The 25,744-nt window shown below is 39.2% G+C and overlaps 1 protein-coding gene across 4 annotated transcripts in view; it reads right to left on the bottom strand.

Moving 5' to 3' along the window:
• Positions 1-1,284: 1,284 nt before the first annotated feature.
• Positions 1,285-25,744, bottom strand: part of mphosph8 (M-phase phosphoprotein 8) — a 28,996-nt gene continuing 4,536 nt past the window's right edge. For 2 of the 4 annotated variants that reach the window (XM_047370025.1, XM_047370024.1), the window contains exons 4-9: positions 25,608-25,704; positions 24,946-25,200; positions 24,666-24,788; positions 22,795-22,883; positions 17,922-20,283; positions 14,010-17,281 (exon numbers count right to left, since the gene is read on the bottom strand). In XM_047370025.1, coding sequence (XP_047225981.1) covers positions 15,966-17,281; positions 17,922-20,283; positions 22,795-22,883; positions 24,666-24,788; positions 24,946-25,200; positions 25,608-25,704 — 4,242 coding nt within the window. In that variant the 3' untranslated portion in view covers positions 14,010-15,965. Of the gene's footprint in view, positions 2,312-5,268; positions 5,353-6,045; positions 6,171-7,160; positions 7,313-7,451; positions 7,607-13,011; positions 13,099-13,379; positions 13,521-14,009; positions 17,282-17,921; positions 20,284-21,061; positions 22,768-22,794; positions 22,884-24,665; positions 24,789-24,945; positions 25,201-25,607; positions 25,705-25,744 lie in introns of those variants that run through there. The other 2 variants (XM_047370027.1, XM_047370026.1) reach the window with 2 other exon arrangements.

The following is a 25,744-nucleotide window of genomic DNA, read 5'->3' on the forward strand; positions in this document are numbered from 1 at the left end:
ATGATCTTCAACAATTTTTAATTTCCTTTTCGAATGATGAATCAAGTATTTCTGAATTAGAATTTGAATTGAATTAGCAAAATAAAATTGTCACAGAGCATCATCATGTAGCTTATTTACTCTCCATGCAGGTCGCTTTCATATTGCATCTATCTAATATTAATTTCATATTAACATGAAAATTCTGCATTTTACTGTGATCTCCTTCTTGTATAATGAGGTTTAGTTTGGTAAAATGACCAAAACAAAACGGAGAAAAAAAGGTGGAGAAAACCAAACTGAACAGAGCAGCAGAGCCTGAAGAGAGGAGTGTTGAAAGGTAGATTTGGTCCTGGGATCACCATGGGAACAATCAGGCATTCCCAGCAGATCAATGCTTCGTTCCCTCTGCTTTCAGCACCAGCCTGGAATGTGAGCAGTTCTGGTTCCTGCTGCAATCAGAAGCTAGAGAGGAGATAGCAGAACACCAGAGAACTTCTCCACAGACGGGGAGCGTTGGAGATGACTACTTAGGCTTACGCTGCTGACATCATGAACAATACAGCAAATACTTGTTAATATTTAAATAATTCTGTACAATATTGTTTGTAATTTTGTTCACGTTTTATTCCAGGTTGTTTCTATTATTTATCCTTCCTAATCTCACCTTGCTAGAGGTGCACCTTTAATCTGGCCTGCCACTGAAACTATTTAATTTCACTCCTAGAATGACAAGTTGAATCTTATCTCTTTATTAATAATTGTATGATTGTTATAGAAGTTTATGTGCTCATTTATTTGACTGTTAAGGGGGTGGTTACCTGTGCGGTTGAGCTGGTAGCGTTTTATTAATTCAGTTGTTCATTGTTCGGAGAATATCTCTCCTTTCTCTCCGTCTTTCCAACATCTTCTCTGCTTAAGACACTCTTAGGCTCACTAAAAGTCCTCCTCACTATTCTTAACATCTCCTCGCCTTAGGAGCTCTCTTAAGGCCTAAGATGCTTCATGAATAACTTTTTATCTTACCGAGGGAAAATGCTAAGAAAAATCTTTTTGTTAGAACGACATCACAAGGAGCTACTTTTAGTCTTAGGATTGTTGTCCAGATTTATAGAGTGCATCACTAATAGTTGTTCTTTCAAGAGATTCTTGCACCTGAGCTGTGGATCTCTGCAGAGAGGTTAAATATGTATTTGCTGCTGAATGCAAACCGGCTTGTTGTGAGCAAACAACTTCAGGTCATATTTAGTTTAAGCATCACTTTTAAAGCAGCTATAAAAAAAATCTGGAGAGTGAAGGAGAGAATTAAGTCAAAATTTTAATTGGCATCATCATGTACAGGACCTATGTAAAAATGTCTAAATTCTGCAGTGGTCATATGACGACTACAACAGTTAGAGCAAAATCATTCAGGGTAAGTTTGAGGCATGTTAGGCCTTAAAACAAAAATTAACAGCAGAGTTTTTTACAGCACAAATAATTTAACCCACCTCTACAGGGCAAAAAAAGCTATGAAACAGCAGTCATCCCATTACACTTTATAACTGTATATTTTTTGCATATATTTATATAATGTATGTGAATATGTACAAACTGGAAAATATACATAAAGGATAACCACAGAAAATTATGCATGGTTTATGTAATTATGCAATGGAAACCTCTTAATTTGATAAAACATTGAATTTTAAAATAACCTCTCTATGGTGTAAAATTTGCATGTGAACATGACAGTGGACCATATGGAGGAAGCAAAACAATGGACGTGTATCTATGCCCAAAAATCAGTGTTTGAGCTTCTGCCTCTCTACTACTAAACCAACCACTGATTTAGCAAAACCAGCTGTTGCTACAGTTTTTTAAAATGGTTTTGAAACCCGGACTGACTGGCTGGAGCAGAATAAGCTAATCTCCCTCAACAAGTTAATTACAAATCTACAGATGAGGAAGAATTACCTCTGTAAGTAAATGATAGGGAAAAAAAACCTTTATATTCTCTGAATGCAATAGAAGTGCCACACATAAATGCACAAACTAAACATGTGCATCTACGCTATCCACTCAGTCACAGCAGGTGAAACTCAGAGAAAGGCACAACACATGGGAGATTTTAGTCTTTGGAGTCGTTCCAGTAGGAGAGAAGGAGAGCATCCGACTGCCTCCCTGCATCCGGAGGCTGCGTGGCGACTGCACAGTAAAGGATTAACTCCACAGCTCCCTCAGATTCACAATGAGCTGGGCTCAGGTCCGAGTCAGGCGGCAGCATAGTGAAAAGGCTCCGACGTGATTGTCACTGCAGCTGGACTCTGTATGCACAGATCAGGAGCTTCACCTGTGGGAAGGAGATACTAGACACAGTTAGGAACACATCTGCAAGTTCCTCACGTACTTAAAGAAAATGTACAAATGTTAGGATAAAACCCGAAGACTGACAAACTGTTAGTCAGCCTACCTACCAGCCCTGTCCCACCTTATGTGACATGTCATAGAGGCTCATTTCACTCTTTAAAACGGGAGAGCCAAGAGTACATGGCCTTCAAGAAAGGCTATAGCTAATGGCTTGCATATTTAAAGTTTTAGATCATGCTACTGCACTAAGAAGAGTTTTATATATCTCTACCAGGGGGTCAATATTATGTGGAGGGTGCTGTACATTCAGAGACTTAAGATTAGGGTGATGGCAAGGAGGCCTTCTAACCTCAAAGACTTGGATCTCATCACCTATTAAAAAATACTCAAAATACCAGAACCAAAGTGCCAAAAGCAGCTCAGTAATTATAAGAAGGGTTTATTTGCTGTAACGAAACAAAAAAAGGATTTGGGTAAAAAAAAAAAAAAGATTCTGACATGCCATTTCTTGATAAAATGTTAAACAAATTCATCTTTTTAAAAGAAACCTCTCACTCCCTATCAGAAAAAGTTTTCGGTTGAATACAACTAATTTTCTATCTAATTTACTTTGGGGTTTAACTGTATGATGAACAACACACTGATCTTTTAGAGGAGGTTCTGAGAGGAACAAACTCACGGGAAAGGGTAAGCTTCCTCTATCTCAGCATCCCTGACGAAGATGAAGCTTTCACACCCGCAGCTTTTTTAAATCTAAGAATGAACTACTTTATCTAAGCTGTTCTTAGAGCCTTTAAGGACTGGTATTTCTTCTGCTGCCCTTTCATCTCCTTATCACCAGAGATTTTAACTAAAGCTGCAGCGAATATCACATGATGCTCGACACTCGTCAACAAGATCTTTGGCAGAAGTGTATACAGAGGGCTGTTATTTGAGGTAGTTAACTAAACTTAAACTGAGGATGCAGCCAACAATCAAGACACAAAACTGCTTCAGGTTAAAAAATGTCCAACTGAAATCTTTGTACAAACAGATTAAAAGGCTCCTGTGTTCTGCTACATAAACTCTTAACCAAGCCTCTGTATTTCAAAATTCCAGGGTGCGTTCTTGTGATTTTAACAAAAGGAAACTTCGAAAAATCACTCCCAGGTATAAACAGATCACATCATAATGTAAATATGTGGATAATGTTGTTGGCACCTCTGGTACTGATGTATAAAAATATGTCATTTCAGCACAATCCTCCCATTAAAGAAACAGAAACCAACCTTTGAGTTAATTTCTATAGTGGAGTGAAAAACCCAATGTTATCCGTTCCCCTGCAATTAATTTAACCCCCTGTAGCCAATAAAAATGCACTTCTGGAACAGCTTCTCTAAGATTTCACAAGGTTGGTGCCTGCAGAAAGCAGGATTCCCACGTCATTGATGTAAGAGTCAGACATTTACAGACTCGACTTTCTAAACTTTTTATTCTTCGTATACTTACTATGCATTAAGATATTAGTCGGTGAGGAGAGAAATGAAAGAGAGGAAGGAGATATGGAAGGAAAGAAAAGAAAGGCATTACCACAAGGAGGATGGGAGAGACGGACAGAAAGAGAAAGAAAAGGAGATGGAGAGAGATCTCCATTCTCTTCAGCTTATCCCACAGGACACAGACTAAAAAGGCCAGAGAGGAAGGTTGGTTTTGTGTCTAACAGACCATATCTGTACTGATTTGGCCATATGTGCTGGATCATTATCATGTAGGAAGACACAGACATACACTCCAACAAGGTTCCTATGGTCACTGTAAGTAAAACAGCATCACAAATCCCCCCACCATACCCAACAGTGGGCTACAGATACTTTTGCACATATTTGCCCTACATGTTGAGCACCAGACTCACCTGGAGTGTTTCATCCTGAAATGTTCAGGGTTATGGCCTTCTTACACTGTACGATTTTAGCGATCTTAGACTTTTCCATGACACAATATGCGACGTGGATCTAATAAACTTTGGTATGACGGCAAGTTTGATGTGGGGTCGCCGTTTACTAAAAACTCGGTTACGACGTACAACATTAAGCATCGTCTCAGCATTCGCCATCCATCTGTGCCAATCGATATACGATACGCTGGCTGCTTATTTTTGCACATGCTTCTCTCCTGTGCACCATAGGAAATCCTGGAAGTAGACCGCCTCGCTCCTTCTCTCTTGCCTTTAATGTGCCGCATCTCACTAGCAACTGCTGCATTTGCATTGGCTGATTAGTAGACGTAGCTCGTAGCAGCTGTCGCACTGTTAGTCATTCTAAATATCTGCACAGAGTATACCAAACAATAGTCTCAATTGACCGAAACAAACAGCTTCAGTAAAGGTCCGAGTATCGTTTAGCAAACTCCAAATGAAAAACTTTTTTCTGCCATCACTTCCATACATAAGGTTGGTTTGTAGATGCTGTCTGATTGTTGTTATGGTCACTTGGTGGCCCTAAGATGCCACACACTGCTGCTAATATCTAACAGAAAGCATTAAAACAGTACCTCATCACGACTCATTTTATTTATGCTCAGCTTGATTTTTTTAATCACAATCTTAATATGATAAAAAATACATTAATTAAACCTCTTTTACCCTGCAGTATAAATCACTTCCCCAGTATTCATTTACATACTCACAATGACCCACTTTCATAACATAATATTAATATTTACACAGAAGCCGGCTCCTAACACAGTTTGTGTCGATTCTCCATTTTGCTGTATTTAGTCAACCTGCATCAGGCCTCTGATAGATTTCACATGAATGAAATATCATCAAGGAACTACAAATGTGCAGATAATTCTGCCGTTTGATTCATGAACTTTACCAGAATGCACAATAACTTGATAAGGAGCAGAGATCTTACTGTGAGAGTGTAAAGGTTTATGCATGTGTTACTGTAAATTTATCACCTTGGCTGCTGGTGCTTCAGCTAGACGAATGAAGAGTTTGTTAATCCCTGGAACCGGGCTGAAGGAGTAGATGAAGTGACTATCCTGAAATGTTGAAGACATACAAAAGAACAATTAGGACAAAAAAGCTGATTACTACATAGTATAAAATAACTTATACATTACAATAATAAAACCCCCCAAATCCCTATCAATGAAAACTGACGGAAACCTCTGAAAACCAATTTCTTAGAAATATCAGATTAGGTCTATTTCCATAAACCAACCAAATAAGTTAGGAAATATATCCTTTCAGAAGAAAACTGTGGTCTTATGAAATTTGTCTGAATACATCTGGTTGTTATCCAGTCCACAATCTCCCCAAGGAGATAAAGTATTTTTATTACGTATTAGTCTTCTACCTGGTGCTGGTCAGATTCTCTAAAATCAAAACAAAAAGGGAAAACCTGTTCAGTTAAAGCTTTCTTTAGAAAAGGTTTTGCAATGTAAACTTTTTACTGTGCTTTTTTTTTTTTCAAAACAAACATAGATGTTGGTTGACCATTGATGTTTAAGTGGATGTTTTTTGTGAATTTCTTGCACAGTACCTTAGTGAGAAGTATATTAAAGCAAATAATAATAAAAAAATTGTGTTGCCATACAGACTGTGACAGACTTGACAATCATTTACCCTTTTGTTTTTTAGTTTTTTAACACTTTTACCAACTAGTTTTGATTTGGTCCAATCAGTCTCAGAATAATAATTCAAACAGGCGAATCGGCAGAGGATCCACCAACCAGGAAAATAGGCAGCTGGAACTTGTCGTTGAGCACGACAGCATGAACACTGCAGGGTCCGCAGAGCCTGGCTGTGATCTCATTCAGGAAGTTGGCGTGAAAGACGAAGAGCAGAATGCCCGAACCTGGAGCAGAGCAGAAAGGACAGAGCGCTTGGGAAAAAAACCATTTAAAGTCTACATTAAAAGCAAAGTGACAGCACCTGAACTCATGTAAACTCAGCAGGAGCTTTGTTTTACAAACAGATTTATTATGTAAGCTTGAACAGAAACCATAGTAACACTGGAAGACTTAGTATTAAGGACACCGATATCTTACATACACATATAAGCACAAAGCATTTCTTTTAATTTTATGTAAAACAGCACAACCTAAAAGGATACATGGTTTTCAAAAGGTCTTACAAATAAAAATCTTAACAAAATCTATAAAATGTTTAATCAGCCCCCCTCAGTCAATACTTCGTTGCAGTTACAGCTGCAAGTCATTTGGTTGTGTCTCTGCCAACTTTACAGACCGAGACTGAGATTATTGCTCACTGTTAGCTCAAACCCAGTCAGATTAGACGGAGCATCTGTGAACACAATTTTAAAAGTCCTGCCACAGATTCTAAATTGGATCTAGGTCTGGAATGTGACTGGCCCAAACAAACCCACACAATTATACAATAATATAAACCATTCAATATTAGCGCTGCTCTGTAATTAGCTCCCTCCATCCTCCCCATCAACCCTGACCAGCTTCTCGGTCCCTACTGAAGAAGCATCCCCACAGCAAGATGCTGCCATCAGCATGTTCCACCATAGGGACAGTGTGCTCAACTTCAATACTTTTGCAAGGCATTGTAAACAGTAGTGAAATTGGGAACTATGAACATTGGCTAGTAGAGTCACAAACCACAAGAGTTTTCATGTATATCACATGGTTGAATATCGATACCACAATACTGTCCACAATGAAAAGACCTAAAGCAATAGGTCTTTCCATTACAACACTTGTGTCTTTTTTTTTTTTACTCTACAGATTTCAAAAGGAAGAAACACAGGCTTTGCAATGTTTGATGCTGAAGAGTTTAAGTGAAAAATGTAACCATATGTTAAATAAATGTGTTTTACCCTCTGGTTGTGGCTGTGCCTTGAAGCCAAACTCCATAGAAAAGTCGGGTCCCTCACAAAGCCTGTGGCAAGCCAGAGGGAATACCGGCTCTAGCAGCACCAGACGGGACTCAAAGTATGCTCGGATGGTGTCCTCTGCCACACTGGACAGCCTGAGGGACGGAAAGATAAAAAAAAAGTTAATTTTGCATCACTGTGTAATAAAATGTGGCCAGTACAAAACTGGTTGCTCTATCCTGAGGCAAACTGATTTAAACACTTAATATTATGAAACCTGCAAACCTTACTTACTTGCTGATGTGGTCCTTGACGAGGTCGCACACCATCAGGTTGTTGCTGAAATTGGCGAAGTACAAAGCGGTGTTCTTGTGTTTTGACAGGATGTTGCAGTCTGCACCATACTCCAGCAGGAGGCGCACTATGTCAGCATTCCCTCTTTTACAGGCCTGAAACAGAATCAGCATTCTCTTAAGTGCCCTGAAGCCACTGTATAGAAGAGATCAAGTTCCTCTAATCCATCTGAATAAGAGGTCTGAAGGTTAAATAAACAAATCTAAATATCTTGTATTATTTTAGACCTTGTCACAATGTTTATATTTTTTCCAGGTCATAGGTCATTCTTTGGAGGCTTAAACAATATCACAATTTTAAAGATGTTCCACATTTTTGAAACAAAATTCAGCTACTATACCAGGTATATGATTTATCACTTATTTGCACGATCTGCAATCTGTAAGAAATACACTGTAACACCATCACAAAAGTAAAGCAATGTTAACAACTGCAGTAAGCTCTGTTCTGTTTCATTCCTTCCTAACTGCCAGTGGCAGTAAACAACGTAGATATGTCTCCTTTTGCTCCATGCAGGTCAAGATTTTAATGTAAAAGTCATGTAAGTAGATGGCGATACTATTAATAGTACCTGGGGGGCTACGTTCAGTCTTTTTGATCTTCCTGCTGTCGACTTGCAGTGCTTCGCGGGTTGATTGCCCCAGTCTGTGATTCGACACCAAATGGTTTTTGCAGGTCTAAGAAGGGTAAACACACATTTTGGTGTTGCACGACATCATCCTGACAGTGATTTTAATGTCAGAGTGCACTTTGTAACTCTCCGAGGCTGTCCTTGGAAATGTTTTTTCTGCTCTCTGTTAATTATAGGAGTTGCGTGGCAGGTCCGGCGGCAGATGCCTCACCCGCTTCCAGTGTTGATGCGGCTTGCTGGGCCCTTTTTTCCTTCACTCAAGGAAGAACAGATAACTGGTGATGTTAGGCAAGTGGCTGGATGTTCTGTCCACCCTCTGGTGGTCTCACTTGGATTACCCAGCTGGTATTATTAGTATTTTAGGGGAAGCTGATTTGCACTCTTCAGTTTTATTGAAGTGTTCTCAGTCGGTCTTCTTGGCTTCGGCCTAGACCGCTTTTTTTCTGCACTGGTAATCATGAATGTTGCCATGCACTTCTTGTAGGGCTCCTCTCCAAGTGGAGGACGGCTATTAGCCATGTCCCAAGTGCCTGGGCATGGGTCACCTCAGAGAGGCTCTAACTGACCCATGCATTAATTGCAGCATCTTCCTGCTCTCAGTGAGAGAGGAAAGGCTGCATCAAATGGAAGGCCTCCTGTTTGCTGGAGAGCTGTAGCCCTTAGGGGTGCCTCAAGCATGTTCCAGCTGGCGGGTGGATACACCGGCTAGGGATCACAGCAGCCTAAGGAAGAGGAAGCCAAAGCTGCAGCATCCCTCTCGACAGGAGGTGGATTACTCAAGGGCCGAGGTGGAGCAGCTTAAGGCGCTTTTGGGAACTCCAACCCCCTGGCCTGCCTCCCAGTAAGGGAGTAAGAGAGTAAGGTGGGGGTTTGGATGAGATGTCTGTTTTACTCAACATATTTTCTGACACAAATAAAGGAAGCTTTACCTTGGCCGGTGTTAGACCTAAAGGGTCTGAATCATTATCTGAAGGTTCTGCCTTTTCAAATGCTGTGCACTTGCAATGTCCTTTAGGTGATCTATCCAGGAGAGTGGTTCACTTCAGTAGATTTGAAAGAGGTGTATTTTCATGTTCCTATCCATCCAGGACACAGGAAGTACCTGCGGTTTGCCGTTCAGAGCAAGGTCTACCAGAGTTTGCGTGCCCTCAGGCCGGGAGGCGTGTCTGGCAATTTCCAGGCACTGGGGTTGACGGCAAATTGGCAGACAAGTTCTTTGAATGCCACAAAGCAGACAGCCTTCATCGGCATAACTCTGGATTTGGTGGCCATGCTGGCACAACCTTCCGCAGAACGGATAGAACAGATTCGGTCCCTGTTCTAAACTTCTCATCCAGGACCAGCATCTCCGTCGCTGGAGAGATGCCACGTGCTTGTGGCATGTGGTCCCTGTCGACGCAGTTCCAACAAGGCTAAAGGTGGTGACAACAAAGGCAAATTTCCTTGGGATGGGAAGCGGTGTGTCAATGCAGGTCTGTCCAAGGGAGGTAGGGCTCTCAACAGAGACAGCTGCAGAGAAAAGTCCTAGAGCTGAGGATAATTTACTTGGTGCTACAGCACTTCTTGCCTTTTCTCAGAGGGAATCGTGCCTGTCTGGACAATACCTCAACAGTGTTTTATGTCAACCGTCAGGATGGGACCAGGTCACTGCGATCTATGAGGGAGGCCCAGAGGCTGTGGACTTGGGTATATCCTCTGCTTGCCTCTATGAGGGCGATGCAACTGGGAGACAGGAGAAACTCTGTGGTGGACTGGCTGTCCCGCCGGCATTCGCCAGGGGAGAGGAGGTTACATCCTCACGTGGTACAGAGGACCTGAGGTTCGACAAGGCCCAGGTGCCTCGATTCCTTTGCCAGGGGGCTGTGGTTCTTCCTGGCAGAGCCCAGTTCTCTGCTGGAAATGGACACTTTTGCCAATGCCTGACCGGGCAATCTGCTATATGTTTTTTCTTCTTTTCTGCTGGTACTGTCCTATCTCTACCGGGTGGAACTCGTCGACTCAGAGGGTTCTCCTAGTGGCTCTCAAGTGGCCATGAGGGTCTGGTTCCTGACCTTCTGTGGGTGTTGAGGGCTTTGAGTGCACCACCCTCTAAGCCAATGTGCGCAGGCCCACTGAATGAATCTGATATCTCTGAAAAAGGCCTTTGTTTTAGAAGTGACTATAGCTAAGTGATTCAGTGAGCTCCATGTCCTTGTTATCACCCCTACCTGCCTGCATTGGAGGGCAGATCATTCCTGAGTAATGCTGCAGCCAAACGTCACTTTATTTTTTGAGGTCCTGCCCCTGGGTTTTGAGAACACGGCCATTGAGCTGAGAATACACTGCTCTTCCCCTTTCAGGTACGAGGAGCAGAGGATGTCAAACCTTCTGTACCCAAATCGAGCGATGCAGCTGTACATTCTGGCTACAGGAGCTGTTCTGTATCCAGAACAAGTGTTCGTATGCCACGGTGGGAAGATCAGGGAGCAAGCGTTTTCAAAGCACAGGGTGTCACATTGGGTTGGTTGATGCCATTGCACTGGCGTATAAATCTGTGAGTGATGTATGCCATTCTACCAGGAGTGTGATTACGTCCTTGGTGGCAATTAGGGGAGTGCCACTGGGGGACATCTGTGCATCAAAATCCTGGGCAACTCTGTGCATGTTTCTACTGCTTTTAGCAGTCAGAAAGGAATGAAACAGAACCGAAGTTATGTGGTAACTATGGTACTGTGAATTCTTGAATGACTGTCAGTCACAATGGTCACTATGAACTTTACAGCGAGAAGACCTCAAGAGACCGAACGTAGGCTCCCAGGTGCTATTAACAGTGGCGGCCAGGTAGGCTAGATATGACATACATGGCTGTGTTTACATTAATCTCAACCTGTGAGAAGACATATCCACTTTGTTTACTGCCACTGGCAGTCATCCAGGAATTCACAGTACCATAGTTACCATGTAACGTCTGTTATATAGAGTAAGAACAGCCTTTATATAGTAGACAGCTTCACATATTAAATATCTGATACTGATCTTTTTCTTACACGTCTGTTTAGAGCATAATTGTAGCAAAGCTGCAGACTACACAAGTTACAGATTTGCAGCTTCCCTTTATTTATTCAGGGAACTGTTGGTGAGATAGTGGATACTTGGGTGTTTACCTGAACAATAAACTGGACTGGAGTCACTAAAGCTCTTTACAGGAAGGGTCAGAGCAGACTCTACCTGCTAGGGAGACTAATATCTTTTGGAGGGCCGGGGGCGCTCCTGAAGATATTTTTTGGCATTAGCCATCTTCTCTGGTGTAGTATTGGAGCAGCAGAATATCTACAGCTGAGAGGAAGCATTAGATAAGCCCATTAGGAAGGCCAGCTTTGTCCTGGGATGCCCCCTGGACAACGTGCAGGTGGTGGGAGACAAAAGAACTCTACCAAAAATCCCTTTTAGACAATGTCTTCCACCCCATGCATGAAGCTGTTACAGAACTGGAGAGCTCTTTTACTGAAAGACTGCTGCACCCTAGGTGCATAAAGGAGCATTAGCACACATTTTTCTTCCCAACATCTATTAGACTTTATAACCATCACTGCTCCCAACAAAATCCATAAGTGTTTACATCCCTGCTATTATATGCAGTTTTTCCATTTTTTTGTAAATTGTGTGTTGTTTCCTCATGCACAATCACAAATAAGCTTGTTGTAAACTTTCAAATCACATAACTCAGTAAATCCGAGTATGGCATTTTTAACAACTATACGGTATTTCCTTTAGTATACAGTCTACATTTTGATCTTTGTAGCTTTTTTATGTTTGTATGTAACTGTATGTTTACATTTGGCTTTTACTTAGATGCCGACACACTTGAATTTATTATTGCGGGACAATAAAAGGTGTTCTATTTTATTAATATTTGTTATCACAGACTAATATAGTTTTCCTCTGCAAAATGTTTCACTACTGTTCTATTAAAAATCTTTCTTTTCCAAGCCTGGATAATTCCATACTAGACTCTATATTTACACAGATGTACTAATATAAATCAAATTTAGTAAGCTATCGCAAGATGCTGATTTAGTGTTTTGTAAATGGCTGAACTATTTCAATATTATTTTGTCACTTATTATTGGGCATGCTTGTATCCTGCCATAAAAGGCAAAAAAAACAAAAACAAAGAACATTTCCAGTAATGTAAACCAATTTCTCATTTCAAACATTAATAGTGACTGAAAATTGCTGACTATTACAAAGTGCTGGACTATTACTGTGTCAACAGAAAAAGCTAAAACATTTTGCTATACAGCTTTGAAATGTCATCTGCCATTTCTGTAGAACAGGACAGAACCCTGGCAAGTTAAACTCCTGCCTAAAAATAAACTATGATTATCTTTGATGTTTTACAGATAAAATCGGATTCCACCAAACATTTGAATTTCCGCAGTAAATGTTTTTTTAAAACTCTCATCTTTACCAAAAAACCCTTAAAAAAAAAAAGTAGATTTCTCTAAGTATGATAAAGCCTCTGACACACAAGTTCCCATTTTGACCTATTACAATACTATCAAACAATTTATAAACTTATTTTCTTGGTGGCACAACTGTCCTTTACGTGATTAACTTTCAACCTAAAAAGCCTGCAAGGGCAAAAAAGGAGAAAAGTGTTTTATCTGAAAAGAAAAAGAAAAATTACCTTCAGAGCTGCACTACGTTATGAAAACAGGATATTGCCAAATTGTTGAGCATCATAAGGATGCTATATTAACTTAATTATTTCCCAATAAGGTAGCCCCATTTATTATAGTCAAGCAGAGTAATAATACTTGACACATGTGATGCACACCAATATTGTGACGACAACTGAGATTTGAAATATTGTGCAGCTCTACTTACTTTCATCAGTGCCGTTTCCCCTCCCATCGTTTGAGCATTGACGTAGGATCCTGCCTCCAGGAGCATTGCAACAGTAGTCAAGAAATTCTGATCGCAAAAAATAAGACTCAACTTTATTGGCCAAGACTGTGAGCACAAACAAGAAATTTGACTTTGGTTTCACAGCATCCAGACATTAAGTATAAATCTATAAACCTTACATGAATAGAATGAACATGTACATATGTGCATGTATATACCCAATATTTTTATAGATGATTGTGAGGCTTTGTCTATTCAGGTTTATACAGATAAATAAGTCATATGTTTTTGATATACATCAAAGGGCAGATGAAGCCTGACCCAGCTTGTGTAATGAATTGCATTACCTTTTCAGCAGCATGCATTAAAGCTGTGGTGCCGTTCTTCTGTCTGGCATTCACTCTCACTCCCTTCTTTATTAACAACCTAAGGATGTCATCCTGCCCCCCAGCTGCAGCCAGCATGCATAGTGACATGCCACTCACATCCTGTGGGCAAACATAAGAAAAAGATGTAGGTGTTGAACACAAATTTGATGAAATGACAAGCTTAAGTGTGAGTTTGTACTGGATTTTATTCATAGAGGGAAAAAAGCTAAATTGACAAAGTATTAAAATAAAAAGAAAAACTAGTATTCCTAAACTTTCAGTTAAATGTTTTAAAGTTAACTAAATAAACATGAACTTCAATTAAAAACTGAATATATCTAGCACATGCAAACTATTAGTTGTTTTTTTTTTATAACTATGGGAGGTTCCAGAAAATGCTATAAAAACTAAAACAGACAACCCCAACTGACGTTTGAGGTTGGTGTATCACTGTTTAGCATTTAGCATCAATGATTGGCTGCAGGCATTCATTACATATATACTGTAATAACAGCTGTGAACTGTTGCAGGTTACAAAATTTACATCACAAGCTTTGAACAAAAGAGGGGAATAAAAACCCTCCCACTACAAAAACATTTTTTAAACACTTAAAATCCCAGAAGAATTTTATTATGTAAGCAGAAGTTATAAGTTCCTTACAGTAAAACATTAACTGAAGCAACATACAGTAAACAAGACAAACAAACATGTGTTTTTACAGTAAAATTGCATATAAACAGAGCTCCCACAAAGTTATGCAAGTAAAAAATCCTCCTGACACCATAAAGCTATGGTATTGTCCAAATGCTACTAACTTTTGCTACTGTATGTGACCTCCAACTGCCCCTTCATCCAATGTCTGACACTAACGACTTTGGTATGGGAACGTGAACACAGGCTCAACTTAGGTTCACTAGCAGCTACTAAGGCTAGAAACAAGAAACATGTCTCTGTAACAGGCGTCTAATGTTTAGACCTTGTAAAGAACGTTCTCGCTCTTCATCTCAGTGAGAACAAAAATAACTTCAGGATTTTCTATTAACTTTTTTTTTCTTAAGATATCTACAAAGACTACAACAGACAAACAGGCAAAACAATCTTATTCCCATCTGAACTGCTGAACGTCCAAAGAAGAGAAATGTTTGTACTGAAATGCCTCAACATAATTTAGACAGGGTTCAATTGACCTTCTTACTGGTTTTTCTTTTTTTAATGCAAGCAATACTGATCAATACTTAACCAAGCAGTTCATCTGCTAAAGAAGAAAACAGTTACTGTTAGTTCCACAGTTTATGAAATTGACCGTTTTATCCACTTTTTTGTCGGGCACATTGATTACATCAATCTATAAGCAGTTAAAATACAGATCTTTGTGTTTAATTTGATTTTCCGTAAAAAACAAAAATCCCTTACTGAGAAAAACAAATTGTAACGTCAAGCTCAAAATTTTCAAGTTGCATGCTTGATGCGATCATAGGTGGTAAGAAGGGATAAAACAAAATACATCTCAGTAAGGCAACTGCATTTTAGCTAGTAGTAGAGCTTAATGATAAACATCCAACAGTAAAAGAAAACATTTGAACTCAAGGTAGTGTCCATTAAGTACAATAAAATAACAAAATGTTGTAAACGGATACTTTTTACTGTTATAAAAGAATTTGTACTACAAATGGGTACAAAGTGAAACTACAGCAACTGATAATACGTATATTATCCTCAATACAAAACAAAAATCATTTTCCATGTTTTAGTGATAAATATACAAAACAAGTTCTATGCTTTAGGATTAGAGAGAACAGTAAAAAAATTCTACCTACAATATAGGCTACTGGTTGAAGACAGGATAAAGTAATGATACACAGCAAGTTACATTTCTCACATTGACTGGGTTGGATGCAAGGAATCTCTAGGTTTTCTGTTTAATAAAATACATGAAATGCTACTGAAAACAATACAACAGCAAACAAAGGAACCCAAGGGTAAGTCGTCAATAAAGTTTGACTGCAAACTCTCAGTCAGGTGATCACTGCTCAGACAAGCTGAGAGTTGGATGTTTTAGGTATCCAAGTCTTGGCATTTACCTAATAGTTATAAATGTCCAAAGCCATTGGCTTTCCATAGTTGGTTGAAATCTGTGAATCCTTGTCCAATAGGATTCACATTCCAGCCTAATGTAAAACATTTTATATGCATTTCGGATGAGGAACAAACACTAATAGTGTTTTATTTGCCCATGTCATATTTAACAAAATCAGCTTTAACCGAGCCAGACTACAGGACTATCAATCCTACTTTTACTCATTTCTGTATATTCATGCAACGAAGAAGCTCACTTCACTGGATAGGATTTTGAAAACATTAGGACATTTTTAAAAATGTGACTGGTAGAACGGCAGGACTGTCTGCAAATGCAAGAATTAACATGAAAAGTGAGATCAAGGCAAACAGCCAACAGACATTGGATGACACAAATTTAGATTTTCTTCCACCTCAATCAAATTGAGGCTAAAGCCACAGCCCTCTTAAGTCCTCACATTGTTTTTGTGCAAGTCTATTCAAATCATTTACAGGGACAGATACACAGGACCTTCCCAATCATTGCTTGAAGTCTGAACGTCTGGTTCTGGTGGTTGATTCTGTTTTGAGGCAACTGCATGACCTCTTCTTTTTAGTGACTGAATTGAGTTATGTACAAAATATTTAACTTCCCTCCATGTTCTGGTGTTCAACGCCGGTTCGACAGCTAAACATCTATCGCATTCCTTTTTCCCTGGCACCTTCACTAGTTGACAAAAGTCTCCAAACTGCCGTCTCACTGCTGCCTGCTCCTCTTCACTCCATAACCGTTTGTTTCTTTTTTGAGGCTTCACACCTGGAGGGGCACGTTTTTTTGCAGAAGACACAGGGGTACTTTCCTTTACCACTGGTGCACTTTCGGAAATGCCTTGTACATGAATTGAAGGAACAACCTGTGCAGTTGCTGCATGGACCCTGGGGGGACTGGTGTGGTAAGACGGGGTACTTGAATGGTTAAGAGGTGTGAACGAAGACATGACGGGCCTACTTCTGTCATTTACTGTTGAAAATGCAGAAATCATTGGTGGACTTAGAGTATTTAACTGTGTGTATGTAGGAACCATTGAATTGCATGGCGTATTAAAATGGGTATAGGAAGGAATTAGTGGTGAGCTTGTAGTGTCCAATGGGGTATACACAGATGAATGCAACATACTTGTAGTATTCTGTGCATAAAAAGAAGACATGGACAGACTGTGGCTGTTATCTGATGTGTATACAGGAGACATTAGGGTATTTGTAGTGTGGTGTGGGGTAAATGTAGGAACCACTTGAGTATCAGTAGCATTTAGTGGTGTGAGGTTTGAAATCAATGGCTGACTTGTATGGACCATGTTTGTAGTTGACGAACAGAATGGCGTATAACTAGTAGTCATCTCCTGGGAAAATGGTGATGGCTCTCTTATGTTTGTTGTAAGTGGCATTGTCATACAACAGTTTAAACTACTTTCTTGCAAGTGATCCGGATTCACAGTTGTCATTGTACAAACACTTGTCTCCTCCATATCGGTGTTTCCGGTTTGGTCTGGAGCTTTTGGACTCTTTGCATTCAAAACGTTTTTATTCCCATCAGACCTCTGCTGGTTATTTCTCCTACGCATTGTCTGTAATGTGTTGTGGACATAGTTTTTAACATCCGTCCAAGATCTTCCTCCAAGATCTGGCTCAGCAGCTATACAGGCATTACATGCCTTTTTGCCCGGAACCTTCATTCTTGTGATGAATTCATTCAAGTAGCGTTTGACAGCCGTCTGTTCATTCACACTCCAAGGTCTTCTTTTCAAAAGTGGCTTCTGTCGAGTTCCTAAAAAGAGTGTGGAGAGTTATTTTTAAAAAGGAGAAAAAATGCCTTTATTTAATTATAAATAGAATCCTGACATTTATTTAACTGTTTTAGTTTATAAGACTAATGATAAAAGGTTCCAAATGAGTTCTGATATATTTAGACAGTATTGCGGAAGAACACATTTAAAAGAGATCATGTTTGTGCAAACTTTGAAACAAAAGATTCTGTTTTTTTACATGACAAACAGTAGCGAGCATAGCTTATTAGGCATCTCTCTTTTCGGGGCAAACCAAAACCAAAAAAGTAAATGTCATTCTTTAGGGAGCAACTTTATGCAGGAAAAAGGCAGATAATTCTCTCTCAGGTGACTGTTGTGTGTGCTTGTGAGCGCTGGCACAAGCACACACACTCACACTCACACACACACACACACACACACACACAGTCTTTGTGGAGGCCCAATATCCTAAGCATGTGACTGTCGTCTTACTTTAAATTAGACTTTAATGTCTTCTTCTCTGATTTAAATTTAATATAAACTGAAAACAAGTGAGATTTGTTTGCACCCTGATTTAGTCGCCTTGAGCAACACTGACAGAAATTAAAACAAAAAGATGAATGCATATCTAAAAGACGAAGAAAGACAAATCATACGTACCATCTTTTTTAGTGCTTGGCCGGCTTGTTGGGAGTGTTCTATTCATCTTCATCAGGTCTTTGCTGATTTCCTCCAGCAGGGCTCCAGTTTGAGAAAGCCTGTGACATTCTTCGCTGCTCCTTCCCACCATCTTTGCTACTTTGTCTAGTTCTTGTTCACTGATGCTCATTAGCTGCCAGCAGGTGGCAATTTGTTCTCTTACAGATGAGGACAGAAGTGCTTCTGGATTTTTAACGCCACACTCCACTGCAGCCCTTCGAACACAATCCAGTCCTCTAATGAAAGAGGGCCCTTCACTCCTTGCAAACAGGTACGGGTTAGTTTTTGAGACACCTGCTTGCTCTCGGTTTTCAACAAGCAAGTCAATTGATGAAACCATTCTGTCTGTTAACAGAACCAGCATGTTTCTTCCATACTGTCCTTCTAGTTCAAGTCTTGTAAAACTGGAACTAAGTTCCAACTCCAATTGTGCGCTTTTTCTAACTTGATCTGCAGAGAGCATACATGTTCCCCCACTCACTCTTTGAGTGTAAGTTTTCAGGTGAAGCCTTCCAATATTTCCCACTCTTCCCCTGTTAAAAAGACAAACGTTTGCTAAAGTGGATTCACCTAGCTTCTTCCAATTTGATGTGCTGGCATTTACTTTCAACTCCTTCTTTGCTTCGTCTTCTTCTCCTGTGATGAATCTGTGGAGTTTTATCAGATCTTCAGTCACAGTTGATTTGTCAACATCCACTTTTTTGCCTTCTTGTTTTAAAGAGCAGGCAAGCACTTTGCGAGAAAAACATGCGCTCCATTTTGTATCAAGTAGTTCAATGAATTTTTTCAATTCGCTTTCCGTTTCATTGTCCTCCGTCATGCGACTTTCTCCAAATGCTATCTCTGCTGCACGTTTTAAGGAGTAGCCAATCTTTGAGACAAGGGAAATCGTTTTAAACTTGCTGGAAGTCGGGTCAAAGCCGCTGACTTTTTTGACCCCTTCAACAGCTAATTCAAACCTGGTTGGTAGACATATTTCGTGCAAGTACTTCACGGTTTTGTCCAGCTCATTCACAGCAAGGACAAACCTACCCAACTCCCTCATCTTTTGTGCAATGTAGGCAAACTGAGACTTGTCATGGTCATACTTGGCAGACAATGTATTACCATACTTGCAAATAAGTGGGTCTAACTGGATATGTCTTGAAATGTCATCTTGATGCATGATTTGAATGATTTCCTTGCAGCTTCCAGTGAAGAACTCTGACACTGGAAGGAGATTGGAGACAGAACTGCCCCCTGTGGATCTTTTTGTCTTTTCAGAAGATTTCTGGTCTCCCTTTCTAATTTTACACGCCCGCTCATGTCTCCATAAATCAGTTTTACGGTAAAATGCAAGACAGTGCTGGCAGGGCAAGAAGTCACGCACAGATGTGGCTGGTTTCTTCAACTGTTTCTTTGTCACATTTTCTCCTTCGCCATTTTGAGAAACATCACAATTATTCTCATTACTTCCTTTTACACGAATCTGGTCCAGCAAGGTCTGTCTTACTTTGGAACCTTTTGGAAAGCGCATGGCATGGGCAACATCTGGTTCTTCTACATGTTTATTTTCCAAATGCCTTGCAATTTGAGTAAAATTATTTTTGCAATATACACATAAGTGTTTCTTGTAAGTTTCCTTTTTTTCTTTAACCACGGTGATAGGTTTTGTTTTAAGCACTTTCTTGCGGGTCCTTAGACTGGATCGCGTAGGTAAATTGATCTCAGCAGTTTTTCTCTTTCGGAGACATCGTGTTGTAACAATCTCTTTTGTGTCAGACTTTGAAAGAACTTTATCCATACTGTCAGCATTTTCCGACATTGCACAATCTGTGTTCTCACCTGGGCCAGTTCCTTGGTTGGCAGCTTTGATTATGTTAGCTTTGTGCTCTTGTTTTATTCCATTGTCTTCCTGCTTCAAGATCTCTTCTGTATTTTTGGTTGAATCTAAATTACCAATGTTCAATGTCATCTGGGTTGATAAAGCACCATTTGTGTCATCCAATATCTTCTTTCCCTGTCTTTGACTTTTCTGTGTGACTGATGAATTACATAGTATTTTCTTGGATTCAGATTTATTGCTTCCACCCCATTTTTTATTTTTACGTTTCTTCACAGTTACTTTCTCAGCGCTTGTACTAGTTTGGAAACTTGAGATTCTACTGTCATTCTGTGAACCATCCATATCTTGTGGGATGTTCTCCTTTGCTGCTGCTGGAATGCCCTCTTTATTTCTTTTAGTTTCATTGCTAGAAGTGAGCCTAAAAGTCCCACTGGAATTTCGCTCTTCAATCAAGTTCCTCTGTCCTTCATATGACCTCTTCTCATCAATAGTACTTGCCTGCAAAAAAAGAGTAAATGTAAGACTTAATGCCAAATCAGATCCCATAAATATTTAAAGTGAACAGAAACTGTATGTTTTAGAGATTTTATTGGGGGGTGGGCTCAGTGAAGTGTTTCTGAATTTTGGCAAAAAAATATGGTGATTTTGTTAGTTTTAGTATTAATTTTGTATCTTTGTTGCCCATCTTTCAATGCTTTTTTGGTTGTTTTAACACTCTGGCACCTTGGCAATGCCCCATTAGGATTCAGGCTCATTCAAACTGAACTCAAAGTGATGGTCAGACATCAATTTCAACCCAACAGCTGTATCAACAGCCCGAATCTTAAGTACAAAAACCACATGTGACCCATTTAAGAACATTTAAAGGCTTTATTGGATCAAGCAAAGTTTTAACATAAATGTCTAAGCAAGTCAGGATGGGGGTGTCAGATGAAATGCTACATGAAGTGAACAAAATATGCACAGATGCTAAATCTGCATGCATGATTTACAACTAAAAAAATATCTTTACCTTTACACCTTATACCAGGGTTACAGAAAAAAACCAATAATTTAACATAGCGTGTCACTGATGTGGCCATAACAGCTAACAGTGCATGAACTGGCATTCTAGGGTTACAAAGCAATACACTTTAGGAGTGTCCTGCCAGTCACATTTAAGCTTATATTTTAGTTAAGACTTTATTTTAATCGAAAGAAAATAAAAACAGAAATTTAAATCAGTGTACATCGCAGACAATGTGACATGTTTTGAAATCATATTTACATTATGTACCTGCTTGAAAATTGATCTTCTTGTCCTGGTACTTCATGTGTTTCCTTTCAGTTGCTTGTTCACTGCAAAGAAAGGCAACACTTGTCTTAAATGTGCACGTACTCCAAATAATTAACACCTCTACAGTCGTGCTATAGTTAACACAAGACTATTGTAGTCACAAAATAAACAGTAGAAACATTTCATAGTTGCAAGAACAGGGTGAAGAGTTAGAATTTTAATTAAATGTCCATTATACATTAATAAAAGTTGCAATCATTTATATTGTTATTATATTGTTTTATAAAACAACTTGAACGAGAAATGTAATGATATGAAAATGAAATAGTCCTATGCTGTCAAGCATAATACTAAGTTGCTAACAATTACTAGCAATCAAAAAGACAGTGTTAGAATAAAAATGTGAATTTCTTAAATATCTAGCAAATTAGAAAAACAATTAAGGTTTTAATGGTAGGTTCTTTTAGTAAAAACACAATTAGCAAATTTCATCTCCTAAACTACATCTCTGTCCATTGTGCTGTCCAAGAACATGCAATCAAATGTTGTAATTAGCTAAATGAATTACATTGTACAATATGCTCAATATTACAACATTACTTAAAATAAATCCTTTACAAAAATAAAAGAATATTGTCCTACCTGATCCAGCTGCAGAGGTAAAGGTACTTTGAAGTTGTAACAGATATCTTGAAGCAATTATTTTAGAAGACATGAAGAAATAAAGTGTGGTTGTCGATCTTCAGGACTTAGTGCAGTTTGACAAAAATACCCTCTACCACCGACTATAAGCCATAGATGTGCTAGCTACCATGGTCCCTAAAATATGATGCGAAACATTCGCCTCTACGGCAACAAGTGACCAGAGTAAACAGATTCTCCCTACGTCAAATCTTTACTCTTACATCCTTACATTTACAACTGCAAATTCATATAACAAATTTAAGTTGTTACAAAGAGCTCAGAGGGAAGTACAATTATAAATCATAATAAATTGATGTCTTAGTGGCATTTGATCTAAAAAAACCTTTTACTATTCAACGGAGTAAACTTTTATGGTGCTTTTCCAGTCATACCGACCAGTCAAAGTGTTTTACACTAGAGCCACATCTACTAAACCCACTCCCAAAATCCGTACACATACACACACCGATACGCAGATCGGTAGGCAACTTGAGGTTAAGTGCCTTGCCCAGGGGCACACTGACATGTGGCAGGAGGAAGCAGGAATAGAACCCAAAAGTTTCAGATTGCAAGATGACAACTCTTCCCACTGAGCCACAGTGTATGTTTGTATAGAGAAGGGACATAAAATCCCTGAATTATGTGAAATGCTTTGCATTCACAGAACTAGACCAACTATCTCTAAATGCATTGGTAGGCATGTTTATAGCTTTGACCCATAATACTTTTACACACTGTTTTGGTTAATGTTTCATATATTTTGAATTCTTTTTCAAGTTAGTTACAGTATGCAGAAGCGTTCATCCTTAGCAGTGTATGAGACAGACACAGCCATATTTCCATTCTTTCAAACAGGACTTCCTCACACATTCACATGGGGCAACCAAGGTGCAAGCTTTCAAATGTGCTTGTGTTTTGAAGCTTTGGGCTCAGCATGCTCAAATGCACACATCTAATTAAATACTGAATAAATTAAAATGAATATATTATGTATACAATAAAAGAAATTAGGAAATGATTAAACATTTTAAAAAGGAGGGAGCACTTACCTCTTGCTCCAGATTGTAGTCCTCTTTGGAATTTAGTGCTAATTTTACAGCCATGTAATCTCCACTTTTCACAGCATCTCGCAGTTCACCTGATAGACACAAGGCAGAGCAGGACATTGTTAAAAGAAAGGTAAACTTTCTTTATAAAACATTATAAAGACAATATGTTTTACTCTGATAAATATTATTTATTACATCAGTAAATACATAGAAAGCTAAAAACATTATAATTTGAATCTTAAGATTACTAATCAGTTTTTTAAATGTCAATGTTGTTGTGATTTCATCTTTAGAATACAGTATTCCTCTCCTGTCGAACTTTCAAAATTCATTCCATTACAAAGACAACCTTCAAGGTATTTCATTACAACTTTATGTGATACACCAGCACAAAGTGGCACATAATCATGAAGTGAAAGGAAATGACACATGGTTTTCACTTTTATTTTGAAAATGCAAATCTGAAAAGTGTGGTGTGCATGTTTAGACCAATCAGTTTTAAAGTACTGACATACATCGTCAACTGGGTTAGGGTCTGGACTTTGACTAGGCCATTGAAACATGTATATTGCACTCTAGCTCCGATAGTATGGTGAGGGACGTTGTCCTGATGTGAGGTAATCCTCTCAAAGTTTTATGACAGGATTGCTCTATTATTTAGCTTCATCCATCTTCCATTCAACTCCAACCAGCTTCGTTGTACCTGCAGAAGAAAAGCATCCCCACAGCATGATGCTGCCACCACCATGTTGATGGTGTTATGTTCACAGTAATATGCAATGTTAGTTTCCCACCATGCAGAGCATTCTGTATATAAGCCAAACAGATTTGGTTTTATTTGGCCAAAGCACCTACTTCTACATGTCTACTATGTCCTCACTATGGCTTGGGGCAAACAGCAAATCAGACTTCTTATCGCTATCTTCCTGCCACACAGATTTTTGGAATGTGTGGCTGATTGTTGTCCTTCCAACAGATTCTTCCACCTGAGCTGTAGATATCTGCTGCTCCTCCAGATTCATCATGCATATCTTGGATGCTTCTCAGATTAATGCTGATTACCCAGTCAATCAGTTTAGGTGATATGACCTTGTGTTAGTAGGGCTGCTGCTGCTATTATCTTTCTATTTTCAATGGATTCAACAGTGCTCTTCCTGAGGTTTAAACCTGACATACTGTTTTATAACCAAACCCCGCTTTAAACTTCACCACCACTTCATACCTGACCCATCTGCTGTGTTTCTAGAATGATGGTTTGATGGTCTTTGTTTACCAGTGTTCTCTAACAAACCTTTGAAGACTTTCACAGAACAGACGTGTTTATGTGGAAATTCAAGGTTGAAGCTATTTACTAACGAGGGGACGTCTAAAACTAAATGGTTGTATTGGAGTTTTTTTTAGAGGATACAATGTAAATATAAATATCAATAACACATTTAATACATTTTCTTTACATTTTTTTTTACTTTGCCTCGTTTTCCTTCAACCTCACATTTATACTCTACTTTTTGTTGGTGTACTGCAGAGTGTCTTAATATAAAACATGGAGGTTTGTGGGTGCAATGTGACAAAAAATTAAAACATTTACACTAATTTCTGGTTAGTGAGGAAATCATGCCTACACCTCCCTGCTGCAGTAGTGTAGGAGCGCATGCAAAACAATCTAGGATTCATAATTAATGCGGTCACAGGGAACAGATAACACCGAATTATGCATTAGTTTTAAATCTAGGTTACCTTAAAAGCCAGAAAACACTCGTATTAAAACTATCTTCTGAACTCCCAACACACTGGGGACACTGATAAGCCCAGATTTAGTCAGTCAGCAAAACAGGTATGTTGTTGTTTAAAGCGCAAATGAAAACACTCACTGGGTGATAATGGAGGACCTGACAAGATCTCATCATCTCCATTCAAATGCTTCTGAAAATTATCTAGCGTCATCCAGTCGAGGTTAAGATCCATTCCTAGGCTCAAAGTGGCTTGACCTTTCTCTGTACAACACAGAATGGAAAGATGATTAGCTGACAGTTCCAAGTACTAAAGCAGCTGCTTGATCTCTCTGAAGTTAAAAATGAAATAATAAAAAAAACATCGTAAAACTGTAGGATCAGGTATAACACATGGACGTCAAATCTGAACCAGCCTTACCAGATTTCTCATTGCCCTCTGGTGGTTCCTGGTTCTCATCACATGATATGAAGAGTCTGGGCTCACTGTCCTCCCTCCTCTTCCTCCTGTCATCAGCTGAAGTTCTCCTCTCCCAAGATGGACGCTGTGCTTCCTCTCCCCTCTCCTTTCGCTCCCTGGAATCGTCTGCTGGTCGTGGTTTTCCTGTGGATTCCTCTTCCCTTTCGTCACTGTCTAGGCTGAAGCCGTAACTCTGGCTGGGTCTGGCGACTGAAGCTGATGAAGATGGAACATTATGCCTCTGTTATGTGTTAGAGATAAGAAACACTTTTCCTGTTCAGGTAAGGGGTCAATTAAAACATCCAAGAAGCTGCATCTTTCTTTTTTTTCTGTCCATCAACGTCCTTGAGGAAAAAGAATAAGATTTCTAATCTGAATCAGCAGATCAAATCCTTATCGGTCTGGGAAAAGCCTTATCAGGGCATCTCTAAATGCAACAATTAAAAACAGAAGAAGAAGAAAATTCCAGCACCAGTTCTGGTCTGTCAATAAAACTGGTAGAAAAATGGAGAACTCCTCACGCTAATCCGCCAATTCTGACTTTCTGGACAACCTGAGTTTAAATTTTTTTTAACCAACCCCCCTTCTCAATAGGTTTTTCAAGTATCTACGTTTCAACATACCATCTGACAGCTTTGTCCTCTCAGTCTTCTCCAGGTCTGGTTTCTGAGAAGGAGACTCTTTGGCTGGCTTGGAGATCTTCTCAATCTTTCCTATTAACTTATATTGACAGACAAACAAAACACCACAGTCAACCCAG

Source organism: Girardinichthys multiradiatus, chromosome 7, assembly GCF_021462225.1.
Source record: "Girardinichthys multiradiatus isolate DD_20200921_A chromosome 7, DD_fGirMul_XY1, whole genome shotgun sequence".
Classification (NCBI taxonomy): domain Eukaryota; kingdom Metazoa; phylum Chordata; class Actinopteri; order Cyprinodontiformes; family Goodeidae; genus Girardinichthys; species Girardinichthys multiradiatus.